General features: G+C 39.8%; 2 protein-coding genes across 4 annotated transcripts in view; both read right to left on the bottom strand.

The window, feature by feature from the left end:
• klhl4 (kelch-like family member 4) overlaps positions 1 to 7472 on the bottom strand; it is a 39320-nt gene extending 31848 nt beyond the window's left edge. The window contains exons 1-2 of one of the 2 annotated variants that reach the window (XM_079629964.1): positions 3978 to 4139; positions 3201 to 3885 (exon numbers count right to left, since the gene is read on the bottom strand). In XM_079629964.1, the coding sequence (XP_079486090.1) occupies positions 3201 to 3619 (419 nt within the window). In that variant the 5' untranslated portion in view covers positions 3620 to 3885; positions 3978 to 4139. Of the gene's footprint in view, positions 1 to 3200; positions 3886 to 3977; positions 4140 to 7208 lie in introns of those variants that run through there. The other variant, XM_079629965.1, reaches the window with a different exon arrangement.
• A 186-nt stretch (positions 7473 to 7658) lies between these two features.
• ahnak (AHNAK nucleoprotein) overlaps positions 7659 to 26421 on the bottom strand; it is a 32291-nt gene continuing 13528 nt past the window's right edge. Inside the window, exons 5-6 of one of the 2 annotated variants that reach the window (XM_079629963.1) lie at positions 22973 to 26336; positions 7659 to 22621 (exon numbers count right to left, since the gene is read on the bottom strand). In XM_079629963.1, coding sequence (XP_079486089.1) covers positions 8685 to 22621; positions 22973 to 26336 — 17301 coding nt within the window. In that variant the 3' untranslated portion in view covers positions 7659 to 8684. Of the gene's footprint in view, positions 26337 to 26421 lie in introns of both variants that reach the window. The other variant, XM_079629962.1, reaches the window with a different exon arrangement.

Here is a 26421-nt window from a genome sequence, read left to right as displayed (position 1 = left end):
CTGTAATTTCAGTATATGTTATACACGCCTCTTCATCTCGCTTTCTGTTTGAACAAATAATACTAAAACAGATAGATATTTCATTAACCCCTCTGAATTATTTATGCTGAGCAGGTCAGCAGCCTCGATATTACAGAAGATCGACAGAAACATTCTAAACATAGTATTCAGCAGTTTTCATCAATTCCCATAGTGATATGGCTTCCATGCTGAATCCAGATTAATTTCTTTCCTAAAATATTTTATTCATTACTGCCTTGGCTGCCTCACAAGATTTTGATGTTCCACGGTTTGACTTTTTACTGGTAATAAAATCTATGAGGGTTGTATCAGATGAATATAGCTTACATTTTATATAGCTTACATTATTAGGCATGAGATGTTTGGCACCTCCTCTAGTAATGCATTCATTTGGAATATATTTAAAAGCTAACATAATTGTGCATTTGTTTTGAGACATTGCATGTCAATAACTCTTCCTTAGCCTTTTCATCATTTTATTAGCAGTGCAAATGTAGAGAGGACAGCAAACAAGAGGGAATGGAAACCTAAGCCATGAAACCTATAACCGTTACGCCAAGATAAGTACGGAACATTTATGTGTTTAAATTATTTTTATAGCAACCTATGAGACCAAAAAACAAATAATGCTAATAATTTTACATGCATATTCTCTTGATCTGATTTATGATAATTTGTATAAACTCTATCAATGCTTTACCACCTCCTGTTCAGTTAGCTCTCCCCTACTGATGAATGTCTTAAAGGGAAATAAAATGCATAAATAATGAATAGTCATTATTTTGCCTTTTGGGTAAAAACGTGCAATTGGGAACTTGGTCTGATCTCACTATTAACTCACACACAGAGATGCACAACAAAATCCCGAGTCTAGAGGCACATTAAAGGCCTCATTTCCATCACGTTGTGCCTGTGAGGCAAATTTATGCTTTATTTACGCATACTAAATGAAAAGTGATAAAAGGACGGGGAAGAAAAACACAGAATAACAAACATATGTAACAGCAGATGTATCATTGTATACCTAGAGGCTCTGAGGTATTATTTAAAGCACATGATGGGGAAGTCTTAAGAGATCAAATCTCTTTTGTTTTATCTAATTCTCTGATTAAATATTCATAACGCAATGCATGATAGCCTCACTGTGGTGTTCATGAAAACATAGCAGGTCATTTTCAGGGGGTTATCATTTTCTAGTGTATAATATTACATTTGCAATTTGTTTTAATGTTGCAGCTAATGCCATTTCAGTCTGAAAATAGGTATTTTCTATGGTAGATGAAGAATGAAGTCATGGTACTTAAGTTCACAAGACCATATCAATCAGTGCAGAGGACTAACACAAAGAAAGCTTTCATAGCAAAGTAATTAACATAAGCTTTTAAAGGGTCAAAACTTGATGTTTGAGAGTTGCGCAGATAAGCAATGCGGATAAGACTGGCGTGAAGATGGCTCAATAAGGAATAATCTTGCCAGATTTCCCCATTTTATTTATTGTATTTGACCTAAATTGATTCTATTACCATACTGTTTAAAGATAAAAGGCCGAAACCACACTAAAATATTGATAGACTCGTAAATATCCACGAGAGATGTGTCTAGCAGGAGATATAGCAGAGCTTCAGTGGGTACCAACCCATGGCCATCTACAGTATATTAATACTGTACAATAAAAAAAATTTAAAGGAAAAAAAATGCATTTAATGCCCTCTGACCCATGTAAAAAGCATGTGTTTTTAAATCTGTTATCTGTTTGAACCTGTTATTGCTTCCAAATAATGTTGTGTTTATATTTTCATTCGGGTGCATTTCACAGCTTTGTGATTAATTATGTTGAATTAATCAGCACATCATGATATTGATTTGATTACATATTTGAGTCACTTGACACACTATAATGAACAAGTACAATTGTATTCTTAACCAATATTTAAATTTAATGTAAATATTGTCAAAATCATGTGATGAATTTATAGTCATACTTATATATAAAATAGGACTTTATATGCATAAAAGACTATAACTGTTGATCAGGTGTATGTTATGTACTTTATGTTGAAACATTTCTTTAGAAAAGAGTGTGTTTTGGTTTTTATCTCTCATGACATCATCTTTTATTGTGGGTCAGTCTCTCCACTTCCTTATCTGAGAAAATGTTTACTTCCTGCATTACACTACAATGACATTATACTAGACAGAGCTACTCGGTGGAAAAAAACAAGATCTTTCTCTTCGAAACATCCAGCACTTAATATGTGAATTGAAACGTATCTGTGGAAGTAGGTAGTAGGCCTTTATAATCTCATAAATTTCGATCGATCGGCGCAAGCAAATTAAATGTTCTTTTTTCTCCGAACTGCACTGATGTGTAAATATCATCCCCACTAAAGATAATTCATCCGGTTGCCCTTCCCAAATTTATAGCCCTTGCGCCAATGGTCTCTGATGTAATGGTATACTCTCTGTAACATTTATAAGGCAGCGGATGCATGCATTAACAAGCCGTGAAATATTCCAGCTTCAGGTTATGAAAATGCATGCTGCTAAAATGAAGAGCGAACCACCTCACGGCTTACAGAATGTGTTATTCTGCCAGCTAAATCCAGACGCCTCTATGTTTTCCTCTGTGTTTTGTGAAATGTCTGCTTGATGAATAATTTATCCATGGATATTTCAGAGCTGTGTTTCTACAACCCGTATGCCATGTGAATGAACTATTCCCAGGTGAGCTGTGGTGGCAGCTGCAATGGTGGAGTTGATTGAAAAATTATATTCTCCGAAGACCAAACCAACGTGTAAGCGGCGGCCCTAAGCACTGGCAACACAGCGAATGAAAATAAAACAAACTGTCAGTTCTGAGAGAATTTCACTGGCGTAATGAGCTCAAATAAAGTGACAGTTAAATACTGTACTTGTACTCAATCCTGTCGCTCCCTGGGGCTTACCGTAAATCCACTTCGTGCCAAAATAACACCTCGCTCATCTCTCAGCACCGTACTGTCTGTTTTCATTACTGCATGAAGGGCAAAAATAGGATTTTCATCTAAAAACCGCATGTATGTTATGCCTACAGGCAAAACTTAGCCGCTTGAATGTGTTAGCTGACAACAGCAGGCACCTCTTCACACATTTTCACGCACGGTTCTATTTCTGCACTGATTTTTTTATTTATTTTTTACCTGTCTTTGGCTTCCTCTTCAGAGGGATCCTCCGGATTGCTCTTCACATCCTCATAGCTGCTCTTCGCCTCCTCTTTCCTGGCACTGCAAGGTGAGTTGCTCTTGGGAAGCTCCTCGCTAGCTTGGAGGTGCTGGATGATGTTTTGCTGGTGCCATGATTGATTGCCCGGCCTGACATAAACCGGCGTGGGTCCAGGGTTCGGAGCCAGAATGCTGTGCACGGGGCTGTTGCTCTTGCGAAGTCCTCCTCTGTCCCGAGAGTGACTCTTCAGCCGGACCGGTGTTCCCCGGTGGTCGAAACCTTCCTGTTGGATATAGCCCCCATTCCCAGCTGAGGTTTGAGTGCTGTGGCTGAACCAGCGCCAGCGGAGCCTGAGGATCTGCTTCACGTCAAACTCCTTTTTCCCAGACACAGACATCCTATTCGCCCTCAATCGCAGTGGCACATGGAGGAATAACGAGGAATAACAAGGCAGAACGTCTGAGTCTCGGCTTCAGAGGCTTTACCTCTTTTGTCTTTGTTGCCGGTTCTGGCCAAAAAAGAGACGATGTCTGCAGCTTCTGCCTTGTGTCTTATTTCCCCTCTTCTCCAACTCTGTCTTCTCCTTGTCCTTACTTATAGCACACACATGATATCCTCTGCCTGTTCCACCCTCCTCCCTTCCCTTTGTCGCTCTGTGTCTCTCTGCACATACGACACACACAAAACACAAAAAATGAGGAACGCTTACAGCAACCTGATCTGATTCCAGCAGCAAAAATATGAACAGCTCTTACCCGAGAAGGTGAGGTGCCAAACAGACAGGACGCAGAGGTCAAACCTTAGTGGGGGAAATCTTGTAGCACAGGAAGGAACGCCAAAACCAGCACCATCTCCTTCCACGAGCAGCATCATCTGCGCTCGCACTCACACTCTGCCCCTTTCCTTTATGTGTGCACACATGCTCTTTCCCTCGCTCCAGCTCTCTCTCGCTCACGCATGCACATAGACTTCTCACCCCCCCCCCCCCCCCCCCTCCCCGATCTGATGGGATCCCGAGGGAGACAGTCTCAGCCTCTCAACGAAGGAGGAAACCATGCAGAAAAATTATTCTCTCACTGTCTGTCTCAAGCCATAGTGACAGATAAACACCAAAGAGTACCACTGTTTTGACTTCTTCATTGCAGCACCAGTCAGTGTTTCACCTATAATAAATGTTCAAGAAATGTCTAGTATTTGACTGTGTAATGCTGTTGAATCCCAATAAAAATGCTGTATATTAAGAAATATATACTGTACATCTTACTGCAGTATCTAAAAGAGTCTTTGCACTTTGAACAAAATAACAAAAAATGTATGAACGGTGTATTAGTTTTAATATGCTTAAAACTATTTTGCTCAGGGTTTGGCGATGGTATCAACTTATTATTTCTGATTCTGAACTTATTTAATTTTTTTAATACAACACACAACCTGAAAAAAGACAAAAATAAAATCCTGCATGTGTCTTCCTTGAAATACATATAAAGCTAAAAAAAAGTGAGTTTTTTTGAGTTTTTTTTTTTTTATCACAATGCTAATATTTCCTGATGTTTGCACACGGGGATGTGATAACATTAATTCATTTTCTACAGCTGATGTTGTTTATCCTGTCCTATGAAAAAGGTGGATCTAAATGCACTGCAGTGTGCGTCATATTGCTCATTGCCTCTATTTGTATCCAAAGATTTGCTGGTCTTATACTGCAGATAGTCAATGATTTATTCATGTGCAGTGCCTTCAGTTCATGGTTCTTTTGTTATGCTCAAAATATGGATACCATTGTCCTTTATGGTATCCATTATGGTGAGGAGGTTCCCTTTGCTTCATTCCTTAGTGTGATGGAGGTGCTTTGAGCCTCAGACAAATTTGCAAATCAAAACATTAAAAAGAAGAAAAGAAATAGTGAGTGATATATTGTTTTAAGGTGATATGCATTAAATCATCAAAGAAGTACCAAGTTTTCTTCTCTTTTTTTTTTTCCTGTCAGCATCAGATTTCATTACTATATGGTTTTGTTGATAACAAATTACATTAAGGTCCCTTTAATTAACTTCCCAGACGGCAACATAGTGTCGGCCCAGATTCGGCCCACATCTGGTGTGTGTGTGTGTAATCCACGTGTACCCGATGTGGGGCGGATCTGGGCCGACAGTTGCTGTCTAGGAAGAGTTAATGCATTAACTAACATCAACTAATGCATTTGTTACAATCTTTGTTTAACGCTAGTTACAACTGTCCTTTGTTAGTTCATGTTAGCTCAGGTCCATTATATAACTATTCATTTGAATGATCTGTTAATAAATGTTGAAATTAACATTAGTTGATTCTTTTTTCATTGTAAATTCATGTTATCTAGTTAACTAATGTTTACGAATGGAACCTTAATGTAAAGTGTTACCTTTTTGTTTTTAATTTAGATGACGATCGATCTTATTGTTTCAGAGCTTTCACAGTTGATAGCCTCTATTACTGTAATTATTTCAGTAACATGGGTGATTTGAAACATGATCTTGCATTGTTTGCTACTGAATTAACTAATTGTTAAATAGGTATTTAAATTGTGTTTTGGTGATTAAACCAAATGTTCTTATTACAAATTACAATAATCTTATGTTTTGAAACAATGACAAAGTGCACTGAAAACATGTATAACTGTAATTAGAACATGAGATCCGGCTTTGAAAGATTCTTCTGATCTGTGCAATGCACATAGTACTACAGCAAAATTGTAAAATTAAGCCATCACTGCTGTAGTTGTTCTGAATCTTAACATTTTTGGTGAGAATTCTGTCATCCAGATGTTCTCACCTCAGCTGTGTGAGACTGTTTAATTACCAATGTCTGTACCTTGATGCATTATGTAAGCAGTGAACAGCAGGGGGTGGAGGGCATGTAGGATGGATGAATTTCCTTTGGTTGCACAAACTAATCATGAAACAACAGCACTACAGTAGATAAATTGTGCATTTATCTTAATATTTAGAAACTGATTTCTGTCATCTTGGTCAATTAGACTAATTACAGGCTTGAATAGGACATTTTAGCTTGCTTGAAAATAATTTTTTCAAGCTACAACAATTTATCTTAAATGGTAAATAGCTTTAAAGATCCATAACTAAACAGTGAGGTTGAAGATTTATCAAATAATTTAAATCAGTACTAAATATCCATATCCAATATAAAGATCCAAGGCCATACCACAATTTTAGTGTATGTATATATATAATATATATATATATATATATATATATATATATATATATATATATATATATATATATATATATATAAATTGTTATCTGTCCTTAAAGTGCCAAGGGGGTTGACTAAGAAATACATATATTACTGATTATTTTGTTTGAGAATTCCACCATAAAATGTATATTTGCTTTATGGGTCGCTATAAAACACACCAGCATGAACTGAAATAAGTCCATACTTCTTATTCCTGTAGTCATGGACACCATCTGTTTGCGTTTGATACAAGAGACTTCAGCCTAGACTGCCGCTTGTTGTATTATCCACAAACAACTTCTTACCAGATAAAAAGAGATAGTTGATTCTTTCTACCTGCATACCTCATAATTCTATATGCAACTACAAAGAGGGGCATTTGATGTTGAACAACACTCTTAACACACTGACCCTTAACCCACTGGTCATTTTGCACTGCATATTTTTTATTTATTATTAATATTTTCACCGTCAAAATTTTTGTTTTCTCTAGGCTTTGATTTATAAAAAGGCATGTCTTGGAATGAAGCGATAACATGATGCCAAGCACACAAATAGGAAACCAGTTTAATTCAATAAATTCTGTAACATATTGTCTTTTGTAAAATTTGACACGGACCGTGTCACTAAAAATTGGCAATTTGAAAATTAACCCAATGCGTAAAACAGCATATTTTATAATCATATAATCCACTCAATATCTTGTGTAATGTCAGTAGCATTGCATAGTAAAAGAAAGTCATATGTCTTACCTTTCAAATGAAATAAGAAAAATATGGATTTTTGCCTGTATTCCTCTCAGCTTAAGTTCCTTCAAGTTAACTAAAGAATGCATGCAGTTGCTCATCCCAGTTCTGCTAACGAATATTTGCATACAAAACAAACCACACTTTCCTCCCTTAAAGGAATTTCCTGAACATTTCCTTCCTTAGTGATGATTTGAAGAACCATGCAGGACAGGAAAACCCATTTCCTGTTTTCTTGGTTTTGGCTCTTATCAAAGTATTCATAGAAAGCTAAAAGCACAATGGTTAGATTTAACAGGGTTGAACAAATCCAGTCCTATTTTAAGGAGTTCAGTGATCTTAATCCTGAAGTTAATGTTCCAACAAAACAGTTCTATGTGTGGTTTTACAGTTTTTACATTTTAATAGCCTATATAGATTTTAAATGAAAAGAGTAACATTCTCACCACAAGCATGTATTGATAGTTGATCACTTTATTTTAATTTTGCAACTCATACAAGAAAAAGAGTTCAACTTGAAGCCTAAATGTCCCATTATTTACAAGGGAAATGCACATTTTATGACTTTTTAAAAAATATTAATGTTTAACCATTGGCATTAGATTTCCTGTAGTTATATCCCCACATGACAGTACGACATTTCATACATTTAGTGAGAGGAAGAGAGAGAGCCAACTGGACGTAAAGAAATGTGGAAGACATAACTAAGAAAAAAAAAAATGCCTTAGAAACCATTAAAAATCAAAGCAAGTTTTTGTCAACTGCTACCTGGTGTGCATTTTAAAGAGATTCAATCAATCAATGTAAAAGACAGTCTTAGATATAAATACTTTAGAAGATTATAATCTCTGTGTAAATTCCATAATATCTGAAGTGTTATATTATTTGGGAGACAATGTTATGTTATCAAATGTATCTATTTTGAATCAATTTATTTACAGTTTGTACAGCCCTTAAACTTCATTGTGCTTACAAATTATATCTGGTTTATCACTGTTGTAATTAGTTATTAATCTGTGATGAGTACATATGATACATCACTAAATATATAAATGAAGTTGAAGTCATAAAATCCTTTCAAATGTAACTACTGTAAAATCATGCCTCTTGTGTGTAAATGTATCCAGACAATTTTAGAAAGGACAAGAGTCCCAAAACTTTCAAAAGGTACAAAAATATAAAAAGTTATCAGATGACAACTCAAAGCTAGATGCAGAACATTTCATATCACCTACACACATTGTTGGATTGGACATGAAATTCCTATCTACAAAACAAATGAATTAAAATTACATAACAGATTTCTCTTATTTACAGTTAAATTGTGATTCAAAAAATATCAATGCCTGTAAAGAACATTTGTGGAAATTGAAGAAACAGTGCACTATTGTTTAAATGAAAGACAGATTTGCATGTAGCCATCAAGACTGACAAAAAAAAAAAAAAGTGAATGTACTGTGTGTATATATACTAGTGTAAAAACTATTTCTTTGGCGAAACGGCTATTTCGAGATGTGGTAACCGAAAACTACCTTTTGAACCACCATCACTGCTAGATGACGACGACATTCTGGACTTCTTTAAAGGCTGAGCAACTCCACCAGCACCCTCAATCCTAACCTCACTTTCATCTGTCACTTCATATGAACCTTTACTTTTTGAGCTAAAACCTCCAATTGTTGCAAACTTCAACTTTCCTTTTTTGCTTTTAATCATCGTTTCTCCACCATCTATTGAAATGTTGCCACCCTCAGCCTGTAAGTGCCCTTCAGTAGAAACAGGGATGGCTAAACCTCCCTCATCACTTACAGAGGATGAGTGATGTCGTGATTTTTTGAAGAAATCAAGGGAGGCAGATTTACTCTTTGGTGAAACCTTAAATCCAGAGCTTCCCTCTACTGCCAACTTGCCACCTATCAATTCCCCAGAACTAAGACTTAACTCCTTAGACACATTTGCACCACCTTTAGTGGTAAGATCAGCATCTTCTCCCTCAACAAAAAGATCAGCTGCACTGCCACCTTTAGATTTAGATTTGAAAAATGTTGGCATTTTGACTTTCATTTTTCCACCACTGCTTTTCATATCAGTGCTCTGCATTTCTAGACTTTGGGAACTAACTTTAACACCAGCAGCCAGTTCACCTGAACCTACATCTACACCCATCTCTCTTCCTTCTACTTTAGGCAATGCAACACCAAACTTTGGTACTTTGATTTTAGGAAAGGTTACATTACCTTCTGGGTACTCAACCCCAGATAATGATGCATCTGGCTTCATGCCTAACCCACTTGCAGCCACTCCCTTTTGTCCCCTCACATTAAAGCCTGGTATTTCAATGCTCCCTTCTACTCCTTTTCGTTCAGTGAGATTTAAATCAGCATCTAAAGCCACACCATGGACATTTACAGACTGCACTGTCCCCTGTGTTTTTCCTTCCATATCAATTTTAACATTGCCTTTCCCATTAATGCCTGATCCTGCTACACTGACATCTGGGGAATGCAAGGTCTCCAATGTTCCACCTCTAACACCCAGTTCAGGAGTTTTTAATTTAGAGCCAGTGATGTTGATTTTTGGCATTTTTATTTTTCCCCCTTTTGTTTTGAAATCCGGACTGTCTAAACTAGCATCTGGTGTCTGAATATCAGTTTTAAGGCTTGCAGATGGCAAATCAACATTAGATGATTTTATAGTTCCAGACGCAGATGAACTACCTTTAACTTTTGGAGATTTAATGTCAAATTCCACATCAGGAAAATGTAACTTTCCAAAAAAAGGTTTCTTTACTTTGGTTGACTTCAACTGTAAATCAGGTTCATTTGTCTCCAACTTGACAATTTCAGTCTTCATATCACCATCAACAGTTTTAGACTTCCCTTTGGTCAGTTTGAATTTACCCTTTTTTCCTTTTACATCTATGTTCATATCAGGTCCTTCTAAACTACCACCAGCATCAGGAATATCTGCATCCAATTTTGGGCTCTTAACTCCAAGTGAAAATTTAGATTTTTTGGTTTTTGGAACCTTGATGTTAGCATCTGGTCCACTAATGTTGACATCACCGCTTGCCTTAATATCTTTTTCAGGTACTGAAAGACTGACACCCGAAGACTTTGTTCCAAAGTTGGGCCCTTTGAATTTTGGGAACTTAACATGTTTGAAACCCCCCTCAGGTCCCTCAATGTCAAGATCAGGAGCATTACCATCAATTTCAGGTCCTTTGATATCAAAATCAGCTTTTGGGAAATTGATGTCAACATCTGGACCGTCCACTTTAGGGCCTTTCATTCCAAATGAAGGCATTTTGATTTTTGGCATCTTTATGCCACCCTCTGGGCCCTCTATATCAATATCAGGACCTTCAATGTCCCATCTTGGAGCATTTATGTCACCCGTAATCTTTGGTCCAGAAACATCCACATCACCCTTGAATTTGGGGCCTTTTAAATTTAAGTTAACATCTGGCATAGAGATCTTTGGACCAGATGTGGAAGGCATTTTAAACTTGGGACCTTTGATTTTGCCCTCAGGTCCCTCAAAGTCAAGATCAGGAGTTCTAATGTCCATTTTAGGTCCTTTAATATCAAAATCTGCTTTTGGTAGATTAATGTCAACATCTGAGCCCTCCACTTTAGGACCTTTAAGTCCAAATGATGGCATTTTGATGTTCGGCATCTTAAAACCACCCTCAGGACCCTCGAGGTCTGGGCCTTCAATTTGAACTTTTGGTGCTTTAATATCTCCTTCAATGTTTGGAATGGACATGTCAACATCACCTTTAAGTTTTGGACCTTTCAGGTTAAAGTCAACATCTGGCATAGAAATCTTTGGGCCAGAGATAGATGGCATTTTGAATTTGGGGCCCTTGATTTTTCCCTCAGGTCCCTCAATGTTAAGATCAGGAGTTTCAATGTCAATTTCGGGTCCTTTAACATCAACATTTGCTTTTGGGAGATTAATGTCAACATCTGGACCCTCCAATTTAGGTCCTTTGAATCCAAACGATGGCATTTTGAATTTAGGCATCTTCAAGCCACCTTCTGGGCCCTCTATATCAAAATCAGGCCCTTCAATGTCCACTTTTGGAGCCTTTATGTCACCTGCAAGCTTGGGTCCAGAGATATCCATATCCCCCTTGACTTTTGGACTTTTCAGGTTGAAGTCTACATCTGGCATAGAGATCTTTGGACCAGACATAGATGGCATTTTAAACTTGGGACCTTTTATTTTCCCTTCAGGTCCCTCAATGTCAAGATCAGGCGTTTTGATGTCAATTTCAGGTCCCTTAACATCAACATTTGCTTTTGGGAGATTGATGTCAACATCTGGACCCTCCAATTTAGGTCCTTTGAATCCAAATGATGGCATTTTGAATTTAGGCATCTTCAAGCCACCTTCTGGGCCCTCTATATCAAAATCAGGACCTTCAATGTCCACTTTTGGAGCCTTTATGTCACCTGCAATCTTGGGTCCAGAGATATTCATATCCCCCTTGACCTTTGGACTTTTCAAGTTGAAGTCTACATCTGGCATAGAGATCTTTGGACCAGACATAGATGGCATTTTGAACTTGGGACCTTTGATTTTCCCGTCAGGTCCTTCAATGTCAAGATCAGGGGTTTCGATGTCAATTCCAGGTCCTTTAACATCAACATTTGCTTTTGGGAGATTAATGTCAACATCTGGACCCTCCAATTTAGGTCCTTTGAATCCAAATGATGGCATTTTGAATTTAGGCATCTTCAAGCCACCTTCTGGGCCCTCTATATCAAAATCAGGACCTTCAATGTCCACTTTTGGAGCCTTTATGTCACCTGCAATCTTGGGTCCAGAGACATTCATATCCCCCTTGACTTTTGGACTTTTCAAGTTGAAGTCTACATCTGGCATAGAGATCTTTGGACCAGACATAGATGGCATTTTGAACTTGGGACCTTTGATTTTCCCGTCAGGTCCTTCAATGTCAAGATCAGGGGTTTCGATGTCAATTCCAGGTCCTTTAACATCAACATTTGCTTTTGGGAGATTAATGTCAACATCTGGACCCTCCAATTTAGGTCCTTTGAATCCAAATGATGGCATTTTGAATTTAGGCATCTTCAAGCCACCTTCTGGGCCCTCTATATCAAAATCAGGACCTTCAATGTCCACTTTTGGAGCCTTTATGTCACCTGCAATCTTGGGTCCAGAGACATTCATATCCCCCTTGACCTTTGGACTTTTCAAGTTGAAGTCTACATCTGGCATAGAGATCTTTGGACCAGACATAGATGGCATTTTGAACTTGGGACCTTTGATTTTCCCGTCAGGTCCTTCAATGTCAAGATCAGGGGTTTCGATGTCAATTCCAGGTCCTTTAACATCAACATTTGCTTTTGGGAGATTAATGTCAACATCTGGACCCTCCAATTTAGGTCCTTTGAATCCAAATGATGGCATTTTGAATTTAGGCATCTTCAAGCCACCTTCTCTGCCCTCTATATCAAAATCAGGACCTTCAATGTCCACTTTTGGAGCCTTTATGTCACCTGCAATCTTGGGTCCAGAGATATCCATATCCCCCTTGACTTTTGGACTTTTCAGGTTGAAGTCTACATCTGGCATAGAGATCTTTGGACCAGACATAGATGGCATTTTGAACTTGGGACCTTTTATTTTCCCTTCAGGTCCCTCAATGTCAAGATCAGGTCCTTCAAAATCAACATTTGCTTTTGGCAGATTAAGGTCAACATCTGGCCCCTCCACTTTAGGTCCTTTGAATCCAAACGATGGCATTTTGAATTTAGGCATTTTCAAGCCACCTTCTGGGCCCTCTATATCAAAATCAGGACCTTCAATGTCCACTTTTGGAGCCTTTAAGTCACCTGCAATCTTGGGTCCAGAAATATCCATATCACCTTTGACTTTTGGACCTTTCATGTTGAAGTCTACATCTGGCATAGAGATCTTTGGACCAGACATAGAAGGCATTTTGAACTTGGGACCTTTTATTTTCCCTTCAGGTCCCTCAATGTCAAGATCGGTAGTTTTGATGTCAATCTTGGGTCCAGAGACATTCATATCACCCTTGACCTTTGGACTTTTCAAGTTGAAGTCAACATCTGGCATAGAGATCTTTGGACCAGACATAGATGGCATTTTGAACTTGGGACCTTTTATTTTCCCTTCAGGTCCTTCAATGTCAAGATCAGGAGTTTTGATGTCAATTTCAGGTCCTTTAACATCAACATTTGCTTTTGGGAGATTGAGGTCAACATCTGGGCCCTCCACTTTAGGTCCTTTGAATCCAAATGATGGCATTTTGAATTTAGGCATCTTCAAGCCACCTTCTGGGCCCTCTATATCAAAATCAGGTCCTTCAATGTCAACTTTTGGAACCTTTATGTCACCTGCAATCTTGGGTCCAGAGATATCCATATCGCCCTTGACTTTTGGACTTTTCAAGTTGAAGTCTACATCTGGCAAAGAGATCTTTGGACCAGACATAGAAGGCATTTTGAACTTGGGACCTTTTATTTTCCCTTCAGGTCCCTCAATGTCAAGATCAGGAGATTTAATGTCAATTTCAGGTCCTTTAAAATCAACATTTGCTTTTGGGAGATTGATGTCAACATCTGGGCCATCCACTTTAGGACCTTTAACTCCAAATGATGGCATTTTGAACTTTGGCATTTTAAAACCACCGTCGGGACCCTCAAGGTCTGGGCCTTCAATTTCAACTTTTGGTGCTTTAATTTCCCCTTCCACTTTTGGAATGGACACATCAACATCACCTTTGAGTTTTGGGCCTTTCAGGTTGAAGTCAACATCTGGCATAGAAATCTTTGGGCCAGACATAGATGGCATTTTGAATTTGGGGCCCTTGATTTTTCCCTCAGGACCCTCAATGTCAAGCTCTGGGCCCTCTATATCTACTTCTGGTACTTTGATGTCACCTTTAACTTTTGGAACCGATACATCAACATCCCCTTTCAGTTTTGGACCTTTCAGGTTGAAATCAACATCTGGCATAGAGATTTTTGGACCAGATATGGAAGGCATTTTGAACTTGGGACCTTTGATTTTCCCCTCGGGTCCCTCAATGTCCAGATCAGGAGATTTGATGTCAATTTCAGGTCCTTTAACATTAACATCTGCTTTTGGGAGATTGATGTCGAAGTCTGGGCCCTCCACCTTAGGACCTTTAACTCCAAATGATGGCATTTTGAACTTTGGCATCTTAAAACCACCGTCGGGACCCTCAAGGTCTGGACCTTCAATTTCAACTTTTGGTGATTTAATATTTCCTTCCACTTTTGGAATGGACATATCAACATCACCTTTCAGTTTTGGACCTTTCAGGTTGAAGTCAACATCTGGCATAGAGATCTTTGGACCAGACATGGAAGGCATTTTGAACTTGGGACCTTTTATTTTTCCTTCAGGTCCCTCGATGTCAAGATCAGGTCCTTCAACATCAACATTTGCTTTTGGGATATTGAGGTCAACATCTGGGCCCTCCACTTTAGGTCCTTTGAATCCAAATGATGGCATTTTGAATTTAGGCATCTTCAAGCCACCTTCTGGGCCCTCTATATCAAAATCAGGACCTTCAATGTCCACTTTTGGAGCCTTTATGTCACCTGCTATCTTTGGACCAGAGATATCCATATCACCCTTGACTTTAGGACTTTTCAAGTTGAAGTCTACATCTGGCATAGAGATCTTTGGACCAGACATTGAAGGCATTTTGAACTTGGGACCTTTGATTTTTCCTTCAGGTCCCTCAATGTCTAGATCAGGGGTTTTGATGTCAATGTCTGGAGATTTAATAGCGACATCACTACTCGGCACATTAACATCAATATCTCCTTTGGGTGACTTAAAACCAAATTTTGGCATTTTAAATTTTGGCATCTTGAACTTTGGCTTTTTCACATTTGTGTCCGGAATATTGACCTCAACATTAGGACCTTCGGGACCAGATACTGATGGCATCTTCAGTTTGGGGCCCTTGATTTTTCCTTCAGACCCTTCAATGTCAAGCTCTGGGCCCTTGATATCTACTTGTGGAGCTTTAATGTCCCCTTTAACTTTTGGAACAGATACATTTACATCACCTTTGAGTTTTGGGCCTTTCAGGTTGAAGTCAACATCTGGCATAGAAATGTTTGGACCGGAGATTGACGGCATCTTGAATTTGGGGCCCTTGATTTTGCCCTCAGGTCCCTCAAGGTCAATCTCTGCAGCTTTAATATCCATATCTGGTGCCTTAATGTTAATATCTCCTTTTGGGAGATTGATGTCAACGTCTGGGCCCTCCATTTTAGGACCTTTAACTCCAAATGATGGCATTTTGATCTTTGGCATCTTAAAACCACCCTCAGGACCCTCAAGGTCTGGGCCTTCAATTTGAACTTTTGGTCCTTTAATATCTCCTTCCAATTTTGGAACGGACACATCAACATCTCCTTTCAGTTTTGGTCCTTTCAGGTTGAAGTCAAAATCTGGCATAGAAATGTTTGGACCAGATATTGATGGCATCTTGAATTTGGGACCCTTGATTTTTCCCTCAGGTCCTTCAAAGTCAAGCTCTGGGCCCTTGATATCTACTTCTGGTACTTTAATGTCTCCTTTAACTTTTGGAACTGATACATCAACATCACCTTTGAGTTTTGGACCTTTTAGGTTGAAGTCAACATCTGGCATAGAGATCTTTGGACCAGACATAGAAGGCATTTTGAACTTGGGACCTTTTATTTTTCCTTCAGGTCCCTCAATGTCAAGATCAGGAGTTTTGATGTCAATTGCAGGTCCTTTAACATCAACATTTGCTTTTGGGAGATTGATGTCAACATCTGGGCCCTCCATTTTAGGACCTTTAACTCCAAATGATGGCATTTTGATCTTTGGCATCTTAAAACCACCCTCAGGACCCTCAAGGTCTGGGCCTTCAATTTGAACTTTTGGTGCTTTAATATCTCCTTCCAATTTTGGAACGGACACATCAACATCACCTTTCAGTTTTGGTCCTTTCAGGTTGAAGTCAAAATCTGGCATAGAAATGTTTGGACCGGATATTGATGGCATCTTGAATTTGGGGCCCTTGATTTTTCCCTCAGGTCCTTCAAAGTCAATCTCTGGGCCCTTGATATCTACTTCTGGTGCTTTAATGTCTCCTTTAACTTTTGGAACTGATACATCCAAGTCACCTTTGAGTTTTGGACTTTTCAGGTTGAAGTCAACATCTGGCATAGAGATCTTTGGACCAGACATAGAAGGCATTTTGAACTTGGGACCTTTTATTTTCCCTTCAGGACACTCAATGTCCAGATCAGGAGTTTTGATGTCAATTGCAGGTCCTTTAACATCAATATTTGCTTTTGGGAGATTGATGTCGACATCTGGGCCCTCCACTTTCGGACCTTTAACTCCAAATGATGGCATTTTGAACTTTGGCATCTTAAAACCACCGTCGGGACCCTCAAGGTCTGGGCCTTCAATTTCAACTTTTGGTGCTTTAATATCTCCTTCCACTTTTGGAATGGACACATCAACATCACCTTTGAGTTTTGGGCCTTTCAGGTTGAAGTCAACATCTGGCATAGAAATCTTTGGGCCAGACATAGATGGCATTTTGAATTTGGGGCCCTTAATTTTTCCCTCAGGACCCTCAATGTCAAGCTCTGGGCCCTTGATGTCTACTTCTGGTACTTTGATGTCACCTTTAACTTTTGGAACTGATACATCAACATCACCTTTCAGTTTTGGACCTTTCAGGTTGAAATCAACATCCGGCATAGAAATTTTTGGACCAGATATGGAAGGCATTTTGAACTTGGGACCTTTGATTTTCCCCTCGGGTCCCTCAATGTCCAGATCAGGAGTTTTGATGTCAATTTCAGGTCCTTTAACATTAACATCAGCTTTTGGGAGATTGATGTCGAAGTCTGGGCCCTCCACCTTAGGACCTTTAACTCCAAATGATGGCATTTTGAACTTTGGCATCTTAAAACCACCCTGATGACCCTCAAGGTCTGGGCCTTCAATTTCCACTTTTGGTGCTTTAATATCTCCTTCCACTTTTGGAATGGACACATCAAAATCACCTTTGAGTTTTGGACTTTTCAGGTTGAAGTCAACATCTGGCATAGAGATCTTTGGACCAGACATAGAAGGCATTTTGAACTTGGGACCTTTTATTTTCCCTTCAGGTCCCTCAATGTCAAGATCAGGAGATTTAATGTCAATTTCAGGTCCTTTAAAATCAACATTTGCTTTTGGGAGATTGATGTCAACATCTGGGCCATCCACTTTAGGACCTTTAACTCCAAATGATGGCATTTTGAACTTTGGCATCTTAAAACCACCGTCGGGACCCTCAAGGTCTGGGCCTTCAATTTCAACTTTTGGTGCTTTAATTTCCCCTTCCACTTTTGGAATGGACACATCAACATCACCTTTGAGTTTTGGGCCTTTCAGGTTGAAGTCAACATCTGGCATAGAAATCTTTGGGCCAGACATAGATGGCATTTTGAATTTGGGGCCCTTGATTTTTCCCTCAGGACCCTCAATGTCAAGCTCTGGGCCCTTGATATCTACTTCTGGTACTTTGATGTCACCTTTAACTTTTGGAACAGATACATCAACATCACCTTTCAGTTTTGGACCTTTCAGGTTGAAATCAACATCCGGCATAGAGATTTTTGGACCAGATATGGAAGGCATTTTGAACTTGGGACCTTTGATTTTCCCCTCGGGTCCCTCAATGTCCAGATCAGGAGTTTTGATGTCAATTTCAGGTCCTTTAACATTAACATCTGCTTTTGGGAGATTGATGTCAAAGTCTGGGCCCTCCACCTTAGGACCTTTAACTCCAAATGATGGCATTTTGAACTTTGGCATCTTAAAACCACCCTGATGACCCTCAAGGTCTGGGCCTTCAATTTCCACTTTTGGTGCTTTAATATCTCCTTCCACTTTTGGAATGGACACATCAAAATCACCTTTGAGTTTTGGACTTTTCAGGTTGAAGTCAACATCTGGCATAGAGATCTTTGGACCAGACATAGAAGGCATTTTGAACTTGGGACCTTTGATTTTCCCCTCGGGTCCCTCAATGTCCAGATCAGGAGTTTTGATGTCAATTTCAGGTCCTTTAACATTAACATCTGCTTTTGGGAGATTGATGTCGAAGTCTGGGTCCTCCACCTTAGGACCTTTAACTCCAAATGATGGCATTTTGAACTTTGGCATCTTAAAACCACCCTGATGACCCTCAAGGTCTGGGCCTTCAATTTCCACTTTTGGTGCTTTAATATCTCCTTCCAATTTTGGAATGGACACATCAAAATCACCTTTGAGTTTTGGACTTTTCAGGTTGAAGTCAACATCTGGCATAGAGATCTTTGGACCAGACATAGAAGGCATTTTGAACTTGGGACCTTTTATTTTCCCTTCAGGTCCCTCAATGTCAAGATCAGGAGATTTAATGTCAATTTCAGGTCCTTTAAAATCAACATTTGCTTTTGGGAGATTGATGTCAACATCTGGGCCCTCCACTTTAGGACCTTTAACTCCAAATGATGGCATTTTGAACTTTGGCATCTTAAAACCACCGTCGGGACCCTCAAGGTCTGGGCCTTCAATTTCAACTTTTGGTGCTTTAATTTCCCCTTCCACTTTTGGAATGGACACATCAACATCACCTTTGAGTTTTGGGCCTTTCAGGTTGAAGTCAACATCTGGCATAGAAATCTTTGGGCCAGACATAGATGGCATTTTGAATTTGGGGCCCTTGATTTTTCCCTCAGGACCCTCAATGTCAAGCTCTGGGCCCTTGATATCTACTTCTGGTACTTTTATGTCACCTTTAACTTTTGGAACCGATACATCAACATCACCTTTCAGTTTTGGACCTTTCAGGTTGAAATCAACATCCGGCATAGAGATTTTTGGACCAGATATGGAAGGCATTTTGAACTTGGGACCTTTGATTTTCCCCTCGGGTCCCTCAATGTCCAGATCAGGAGTTTTGATGTCAATTCCAGGTCCTTTAACATTAACATCTGCTTTTGGGAGATTGACGTCGAAGTCTGGGCCCTCCACTTTAGGACCTTTAACTCCAAATGATGGCATTTTGAACTTTGGCATCTTAAAACCACCGTCGGGACCCTCAAGGTCTGGGCCTTCAATTTCAACTTTTGGTGCTTTAATTTCTCCTTCCACTTTTGGAATGGACACATCAACATCACCTTTGAGTTTTGGGCCTTTCAAGTTGAAATCAACATCTGGCATAGAGATTTTTGGACCAGATATGGAAGGCATTTTGAACTTGGAACCTTTGATTTTCCCTTCAGGTCCCTCAATGTCAAGATCAGGAGATTTAATGTCAATTTCAGGTCCTTTAAAATCAACATTTGATTTTGGGAGATTGATGTCAAAATCTGGGCCATCCACTTTAGGACCTTTAACTCCAAATGATGGCATTTTGAACTTTGGCATCTTAAAACCACCGTCGGGACCCTCAAGGTCTGGGCCTTCAATTTCAACCTTTGGTGCTTTCATTTCTCCTTCCACTTTTGGAATGGACACATCAACGTCACCTTTGAGTTTTGGGCCTTTCAGGTTGAAGTCAACATCTGGCATAGAAATCTTTGGGCCAGACATAGATGGCATTTTGAATTTGGGGCCCTTGATTTTTCCCTCAGGACCCTCAATGTCAAGCTCTGGGCCCTTGATATCTACTTCTGGTGCTTTGATGTCACCTTTAACTTTTGGAACAGATACATCAACATCACCTTTCAGTTTTGGACCTTTCAAGTTGAAATCAACATCTGGCATAGAAATTTTTGGACCAGATATGGAAGGCATTTTGAACTTGGAACCTTTGATTTTCCCCTCGGGTCCCTCAATGTCAAGATCAGGAGTTTTTATGTCAATTTCAGGTCCTTTAATATTAACATCTGTATTTGGAAGATTGATGTCAACATCTGGGCCCTCCACTTTAGGACCTTTAACTCCAAATGATGGCATTTTGAACTTTGGCATCTTAAAACCACCCTGATGACCCTCAAAGTCTGGGCCTTCAATTTCCACTTTTGGTCCTTTAATATCTCCTTCCACTTTTGGAACGGACACATCAAAGTCACCTTTGAGTTTTGGACCTTTCAGGTTGAAGTCAACATCTGGCATAGAAATCTTTGGACCAGACATAGATGGCATTTTAAATTTGGGGCCCTTGATTTTTCCCTCAGGACCCTCAAGGTCAAGCTCTGGGCCCTTGATATCTACTTCTGGTGCTTTGATGTCACCTTTAACTTTTGGAACTGATACATCAACATCACCTTTCAGTTTTGGACCTTTCAGGTTGAAATCAACATCTGGCATAGATATTTTTGGACCAGATATGGAAGGCATTTTGAACTTGGAACCTTTGATTTTCCCTTCAGGACCCTCAATGTCAAGATCAGGAGATTTGATATCAAATTCAGGTCCTTTAACATCAATATTTGCTTTTGGGAGATTGATGTCGACATCTGGGCCCTCCACTTTAGGACCTTTAACTCCAAATGATGGCATTTTGAACTTTGGCATCTTAAAACCACCGTCGGGACCCTCAAGGTCTGGGCCTTCAATTTCAACTTTTGGTGCTTTAATATCTCCTTCCACTTTTGGAATGGATACATCAACATCACCTTTGAGTTTTGGGCCTTTCAGGTTGAAGTCAACATCTGGCATAGAAATCTTCGGGCCAGACATAGATGGCATTTTGAATTTGGGGCCCTTGATTTTTCCCTCAGGTCCCTCAATGTTAAGATCAGGAGTTTTGATGTCAATTTCAGGTCCTTTAACATCAACATCTGCTTTTGGGAGATTAATGTCAACATCTGGGCCCTCCACTTTAGGACCTTTAATTCCAAATGATGGCATTTTGAACTTTGGCATCTTAAAACCACCGTCGGGACCCTCAAGGTCTGGGCCTTCAATTTCAACTTTTGGTGCTTTAATATCTCCTTCCACTTTTGGAATGGACACATCAACATCACCTTTGAGTTTTGGGCCTTTCAGGTTGAAGTCAACATCTGGCATAGAAATCTTTGGGCCAGACATAGATGGCATTTTGTATTTGGGGCCCTTGATTTTTCCCTCAGGTCCCTCAATGTTAAGATCAGGAGTTTTGATGTCAATTGCAGGTCCTTTAACATTAACATCTGCTTTTGGGAGACTGATGTCAACATCTGGGCCCTCCACTTTAGGACCTTTAACTCCAAATGATGGCATTTTGATCTTCGGCATCTTAAAACCACTCTCAGGACCCTCAAGGTCTGAGCCTTCAATTTCAACTTTTGGTGCTTTAATATCTCCTTCCACTTTTGGAATGGACACATCAACATCACCTTTGAGTTTTGGGCCTTTCAGGTTGAAGTCAACATCTGGCATAGAAATCTTTGGGCCAGACATAGATGGTATTTTGAATTTGGGGCCCTTGATTTTTCCCTCAGGTCCCTCAATGTTAAGATCAGGAGTTTTGATGTCAATTTCAGGTCCTTTAACATTAACATCTGCTTTTGGGAGATTGATGTCAACATCTGGGCCCTCCACTTTAGGACCTTTAACTCCAAATGATGGCATTTTGAACTTTGGCATCTTAAAACCACCGTCGGGACCCTCAAGGTCTGGGCCTTCAATTTCAACTTTTGGTGCTTTAATATCTCCTTCCACTTTTGGAATGGACACATCAACATCACCTTTGAGTTTTGGGCCTTTCAGGTTGAAGTCAACATCTGGCATAGAAATCTTTGGGCCAGACATAGATGGCATTTTGTATTTGGGGCCCTTGATTTTTCCCTCAGGTCCCTCAATGTTAAGATCAGGAGTTTTGATGTCAATTGCAGGTCCTTTAACATTAACATCTGCTTTTGGGAGACTGATGTCAACATCTGGGCCCTCCACTTTAGGACCTTTAACTCCAAATGATGGCATTTTGATCTTCGGCATCTTAAAACCACTCTCAGGACCCTCAAGGTCTGAGCCTTCAATTTCAACTTTTGGTGCTTTAATATCTCCTTCCACATCAACATCACCTTTGAGTTTTGGGCCTTTCAGGTTGAAGTCAACATCTGGCATAGAAATCTTTGGGCCAGACATAGATGGTATTTTGAATTTGGGGCCCTTGATTTTTCCCTCAGGTCCCTCAATGTTAAGATCAGGAGTTTTGATGTCAATTTCAGGTCCTTTAACATTAACATCTGCTTTTGGGAGATTGATGTCAACATCTGGGCCCTCCACTTTAGGACCTTTAACTCCAAATGATGGCATTTTGAACTTTGGCATCTTAAAACCACCGTCGGGACCCTCAAGGTCTGGGCCTTCAATTTCAACTTTTGGTGCTTTAATATCTCCTTCCACTTTTGGAATGGACACATCAACATCACCTTTCAGTTTTGGACCTTTCAGGTTGAAGTCAACATCTGGCATAGAGATCTTTGGACCAGACATAGAAGGCATTTTGAACTTGGGACCTTTGATTTTCCCTTCAGGTCCCTCAATGTCAAGATCAGGAGATTTGATGTCAATTTCAGGTCCTTTAACATTAACATCTGCTTTTGGGAGATTGATGTCAACATCTGGGCCCTCCACTTTAGGACCTTTAAGCCCAAATGATGGCATTTTGATCTTTGGCATCTTAAAACCGCTCTCAGGACCCTCAAGGTGTGGGCCTTCAATTTCAACTTTTGGTGCTTTAATATCTCCTTCCAATTTAGGAATGGACACATCAACATCACCTTTGAGTTTTGGGCCTTTCAGGTTGAAGTCAACATCTGGCATAGAAATCTTTGGGCCAGACATAGATGGCATTTTGAATTTGGGGTCCTTGATTTTTCCCTCAGGTCCCTCAATGTTAAGATCAGGAGTTTTGATGTCAATTTCAGGTCCTTTAACATTAACATCTGCTTTTGGGAGATTGATGTCAACATTAGGGCCCTCCACTTTAGGACCTTTAAGCCCAAATGATGGCATTTTGAACTTTGGCATCTTTAAACCACCGTCGGGACCCTCAAGGTCTGGGCCTTCAATTTCAACTTTTGGTGCTTTAATATCTCCTTCCACTTTTGGAATGGACACATCAACATCACCTTTGAGTTTTGGGCCTTTCAGGTTGAAGTCAACATCTGGCATAGAGATCTTTGGTCCAGACATAGATGGCATTTTGAATTTGGGGCCCTTGATTTTTCCCTCAGGTCCCTCAATGTCAAGCTCTGTGCCCTTGACATCTACTTCTGGTGCTTTGATGTCACCTTTAACTTTTGGAACCGATACATCAACATCACCTTTCAGTTTTGGCCCTTTCAGGTTGAAGTCAACATCAGGCATAGAGATCTTTGGACCAGATATGGAAGGCATTTTGAACTTTGGACCTTTGATTTTCCCCTCGGGTCCCTCAATGTCAAGATCATGAGTTTTGATGTCAATGTCAGGTCCTTTAACATCAACACCTGCTTTTGGGAGATTGATGTCAACATCAGGGCCTTCCACTTTAGGACCTTTAACTCCAAATGATGGCATTTTGAGCTTTGGCATTTTAAAACCACCCTCAGGACCCTCAAGGTCTGGGCCTTCAATTTCAACTTTTGGTCCTTTAATATCTCCTTCCACTTTAGCAACGGACACATCAACATCACCTTTGAGTTTTGGACCTTTCAGGTTGAAATCAAGATCTGGCATTGAAATCTTTGGGCCAGACATGGATGGCATTTTGAATTTGGGGCCCTTTATTTTCCCCTCCGGTGCCTCAATGTCAAGCTCTGGGCCCGTGATATCTACTTCGGGAGCTTTAATGTCTCCTTTAACTTTTGGAACGGACACGTCAACTTCTCCTTTCAGTTTTGGGCCTTTCAGGTTGAAGTCCACATCTGACATGGAAACCTTTGGACCGGATATGGATGGCATCTTGAATTTGGAGCCCTTGATTTTTCCATCAGGTCCCTCAATGTCAAGCTCTGGAGCTTTAATATCCACATCTGGTGCCTTAAACTCAATATTGCCTTTAGGTATTTTCACATCAACGTCTGGACTCTCCACTTTTGGACCCTTGATCCCGAATGATGGTATTTTAATCTTTGGCATCTTAAACCCACCCTCAGGACCCTCAAGGTCTGGGCCTTCAATTTCAATATTTGGTGCTTTAATATCTCCATCCACTTTTGGAACAGACACATCAACTTCTTTCAGTTTTGGACCTTTCAGGTTGAAGTCTATATCTGGCATAGAAATCTTTGGACCAGAGATTGATGGCATCTTGAATTTGGAGCCCTTGGTTTTTCCATCAGGTCCCTCAATGTCAAGCTCTGGACCCTTGATATCCACATCTGGAGCTTTAATTTCCATGTTTGCTTTGGGAAGATTTATGTCAACATCAGGTGCCTCCATTTTTGGACCTTTGATTCCAAATGAGGGCATCTTGATTTTTGGTAGCTTAAAACCATCCTCAATGCCAGGACCTTCCATTTCAACTTTCGGTGCTTTTATATCTCCTTTCACATTTAGAGTGGAGACGTTCTGTGTTGGCCCTTTCACGTTTAAGTTGACATCAGGTACAGAAACCTTTGGACCGGAAATTGATGTTATCTTGACATTGCTGTCTTTAACTTTTCTATCAGATCCCTCAATGTTAAGCTCTAGAGTCTTGATATCTACATTTTTTGCTTTAATCTCCATTTCTGCTTTTGCAACATTTGGACCCTTCTCTTCTGAACTTTTCATTCCAAATGAGGGCATTTTTACCTTTGAAACCGTAAACTCACCCTTAGCACTCTCACGATCTGATTCTTTAATATCAAATTTTGGTGTCATAATGTTCCCTTCAACCTCTGGAACAGACACATTAACATCTCCTTTCACTTTTTGTCCTTTCAGGTTTAAGTCCACATGTGGCTTATAAGTTCCCTGACCAGAGATTGATGGCACATTAAATTTGGCTTCTTTGACTTTACCCTCATGTCCTTCAGTGTGTTTTTCACGACCACTGATGTCCATATCTGGTTGTGTAATTTTAACATTAGCTTCTGGGAGACTTACTACTGTATCGGGTACCTGAAACTTTGGACCTTTAAGTCCAAATGAGGACAGTTTTACATCAGTGCCCAAATTGGAGCCCTCCAAATTAGTGCCTTTCACTCTAAATGATGAAGCTGACAGATCCTGATTGCCAGTTATGCTAAAACCTCTTTGACCAACATCTTTAAGATTTTGATTGTTATAAATCACTTCTACATTAGGACTTTCTACAGTAAACTGTTTAGTTCCAAATTGTGGTTCTTTCACATGGGATACCCTGAGTTCACCACCAATTTCCTCTGCGTGAACAACCGATCCACTAGTATCGACTTTTGGTAACTTGACTTTACCCTCTACATCTGGGATGGCAAAAGATTCCCTGTCAAAACTGCCCCCTGATTCTCCACTAATGGAAAAACCTGAAACACGAGTGTTCAGAACAGGGCCCTTAACTGTAGCAAACCCAGTTTCTTTTATCACACTTGATGCTTTAAAACCAGCTTCCATTGGAGAATAAACATTTCCCACTTCTTTGTCTAAACCCATGGTTACTTTGCCAGAGAGATTACTGCTGCCTGTAGAAGTTTCAGTCCTTCCAAAACGTTCTATCATCCTCTGTCCTTTTCCCCCTGACAATCCAGTGTCTGACAAATTAAATGCAATCTCTCTCCCACTACCATCTAATTCACTTGTTGCTGTGATAGATCCTGTGCTACAGTGCTTCACAGAGGAGCCAGTGATATGGGGCCCGCCAAGAGATGTGTCCCCCATTTTTATACCTCCGTGTGCACTGCTAACAAGGCTACTATGTGGTAATCTGATTTGAGAAGAATCCCCCTCCGACTGCTCATGCTGCAAGACCTGCATTTTGAACTCAGGGCTTGACGAATCAATCTGCTGACTAGTCCCCCCCGGCATGTCCACAGTGTAGGTAGTTATTCTCCGAGTGATTGTAGTAACGGTGCAACCATCACTGCTTGTGCTGCTGTGACGCTCTGTTCGCACATCAACACCCTCAGCCAGATCCTCAGACTTCAGTCTAGGTTTAATCTTCTTAGTGAAGATTCTTTTGTAGTCTTCGTCATCTCCACTCTAAAGTAAAGGAATTACAATATTAGTATGAAATTTCCATGTCTGTGTGAGATTTAAATGTAAGAAACAAATATACCAAAAAAAA

The sequence above is a fragment of the Phoxinus phoxinus genome (assembly GCF_949152265.1).
Source record: "Phoxinus phoxinus genome assembly, chromosome: 12".
In the NCBI taxonomy this organism is placed as follows: Eukaryota; Metazoa; Chordata; class Actinopteri; order Cypriniformes; family Leuciscidae; genus Phoxinus; species Phoxinus phoxinus.
This window is presented reverse-complemented; position numbering and strand designations above follow the sequence as displayed.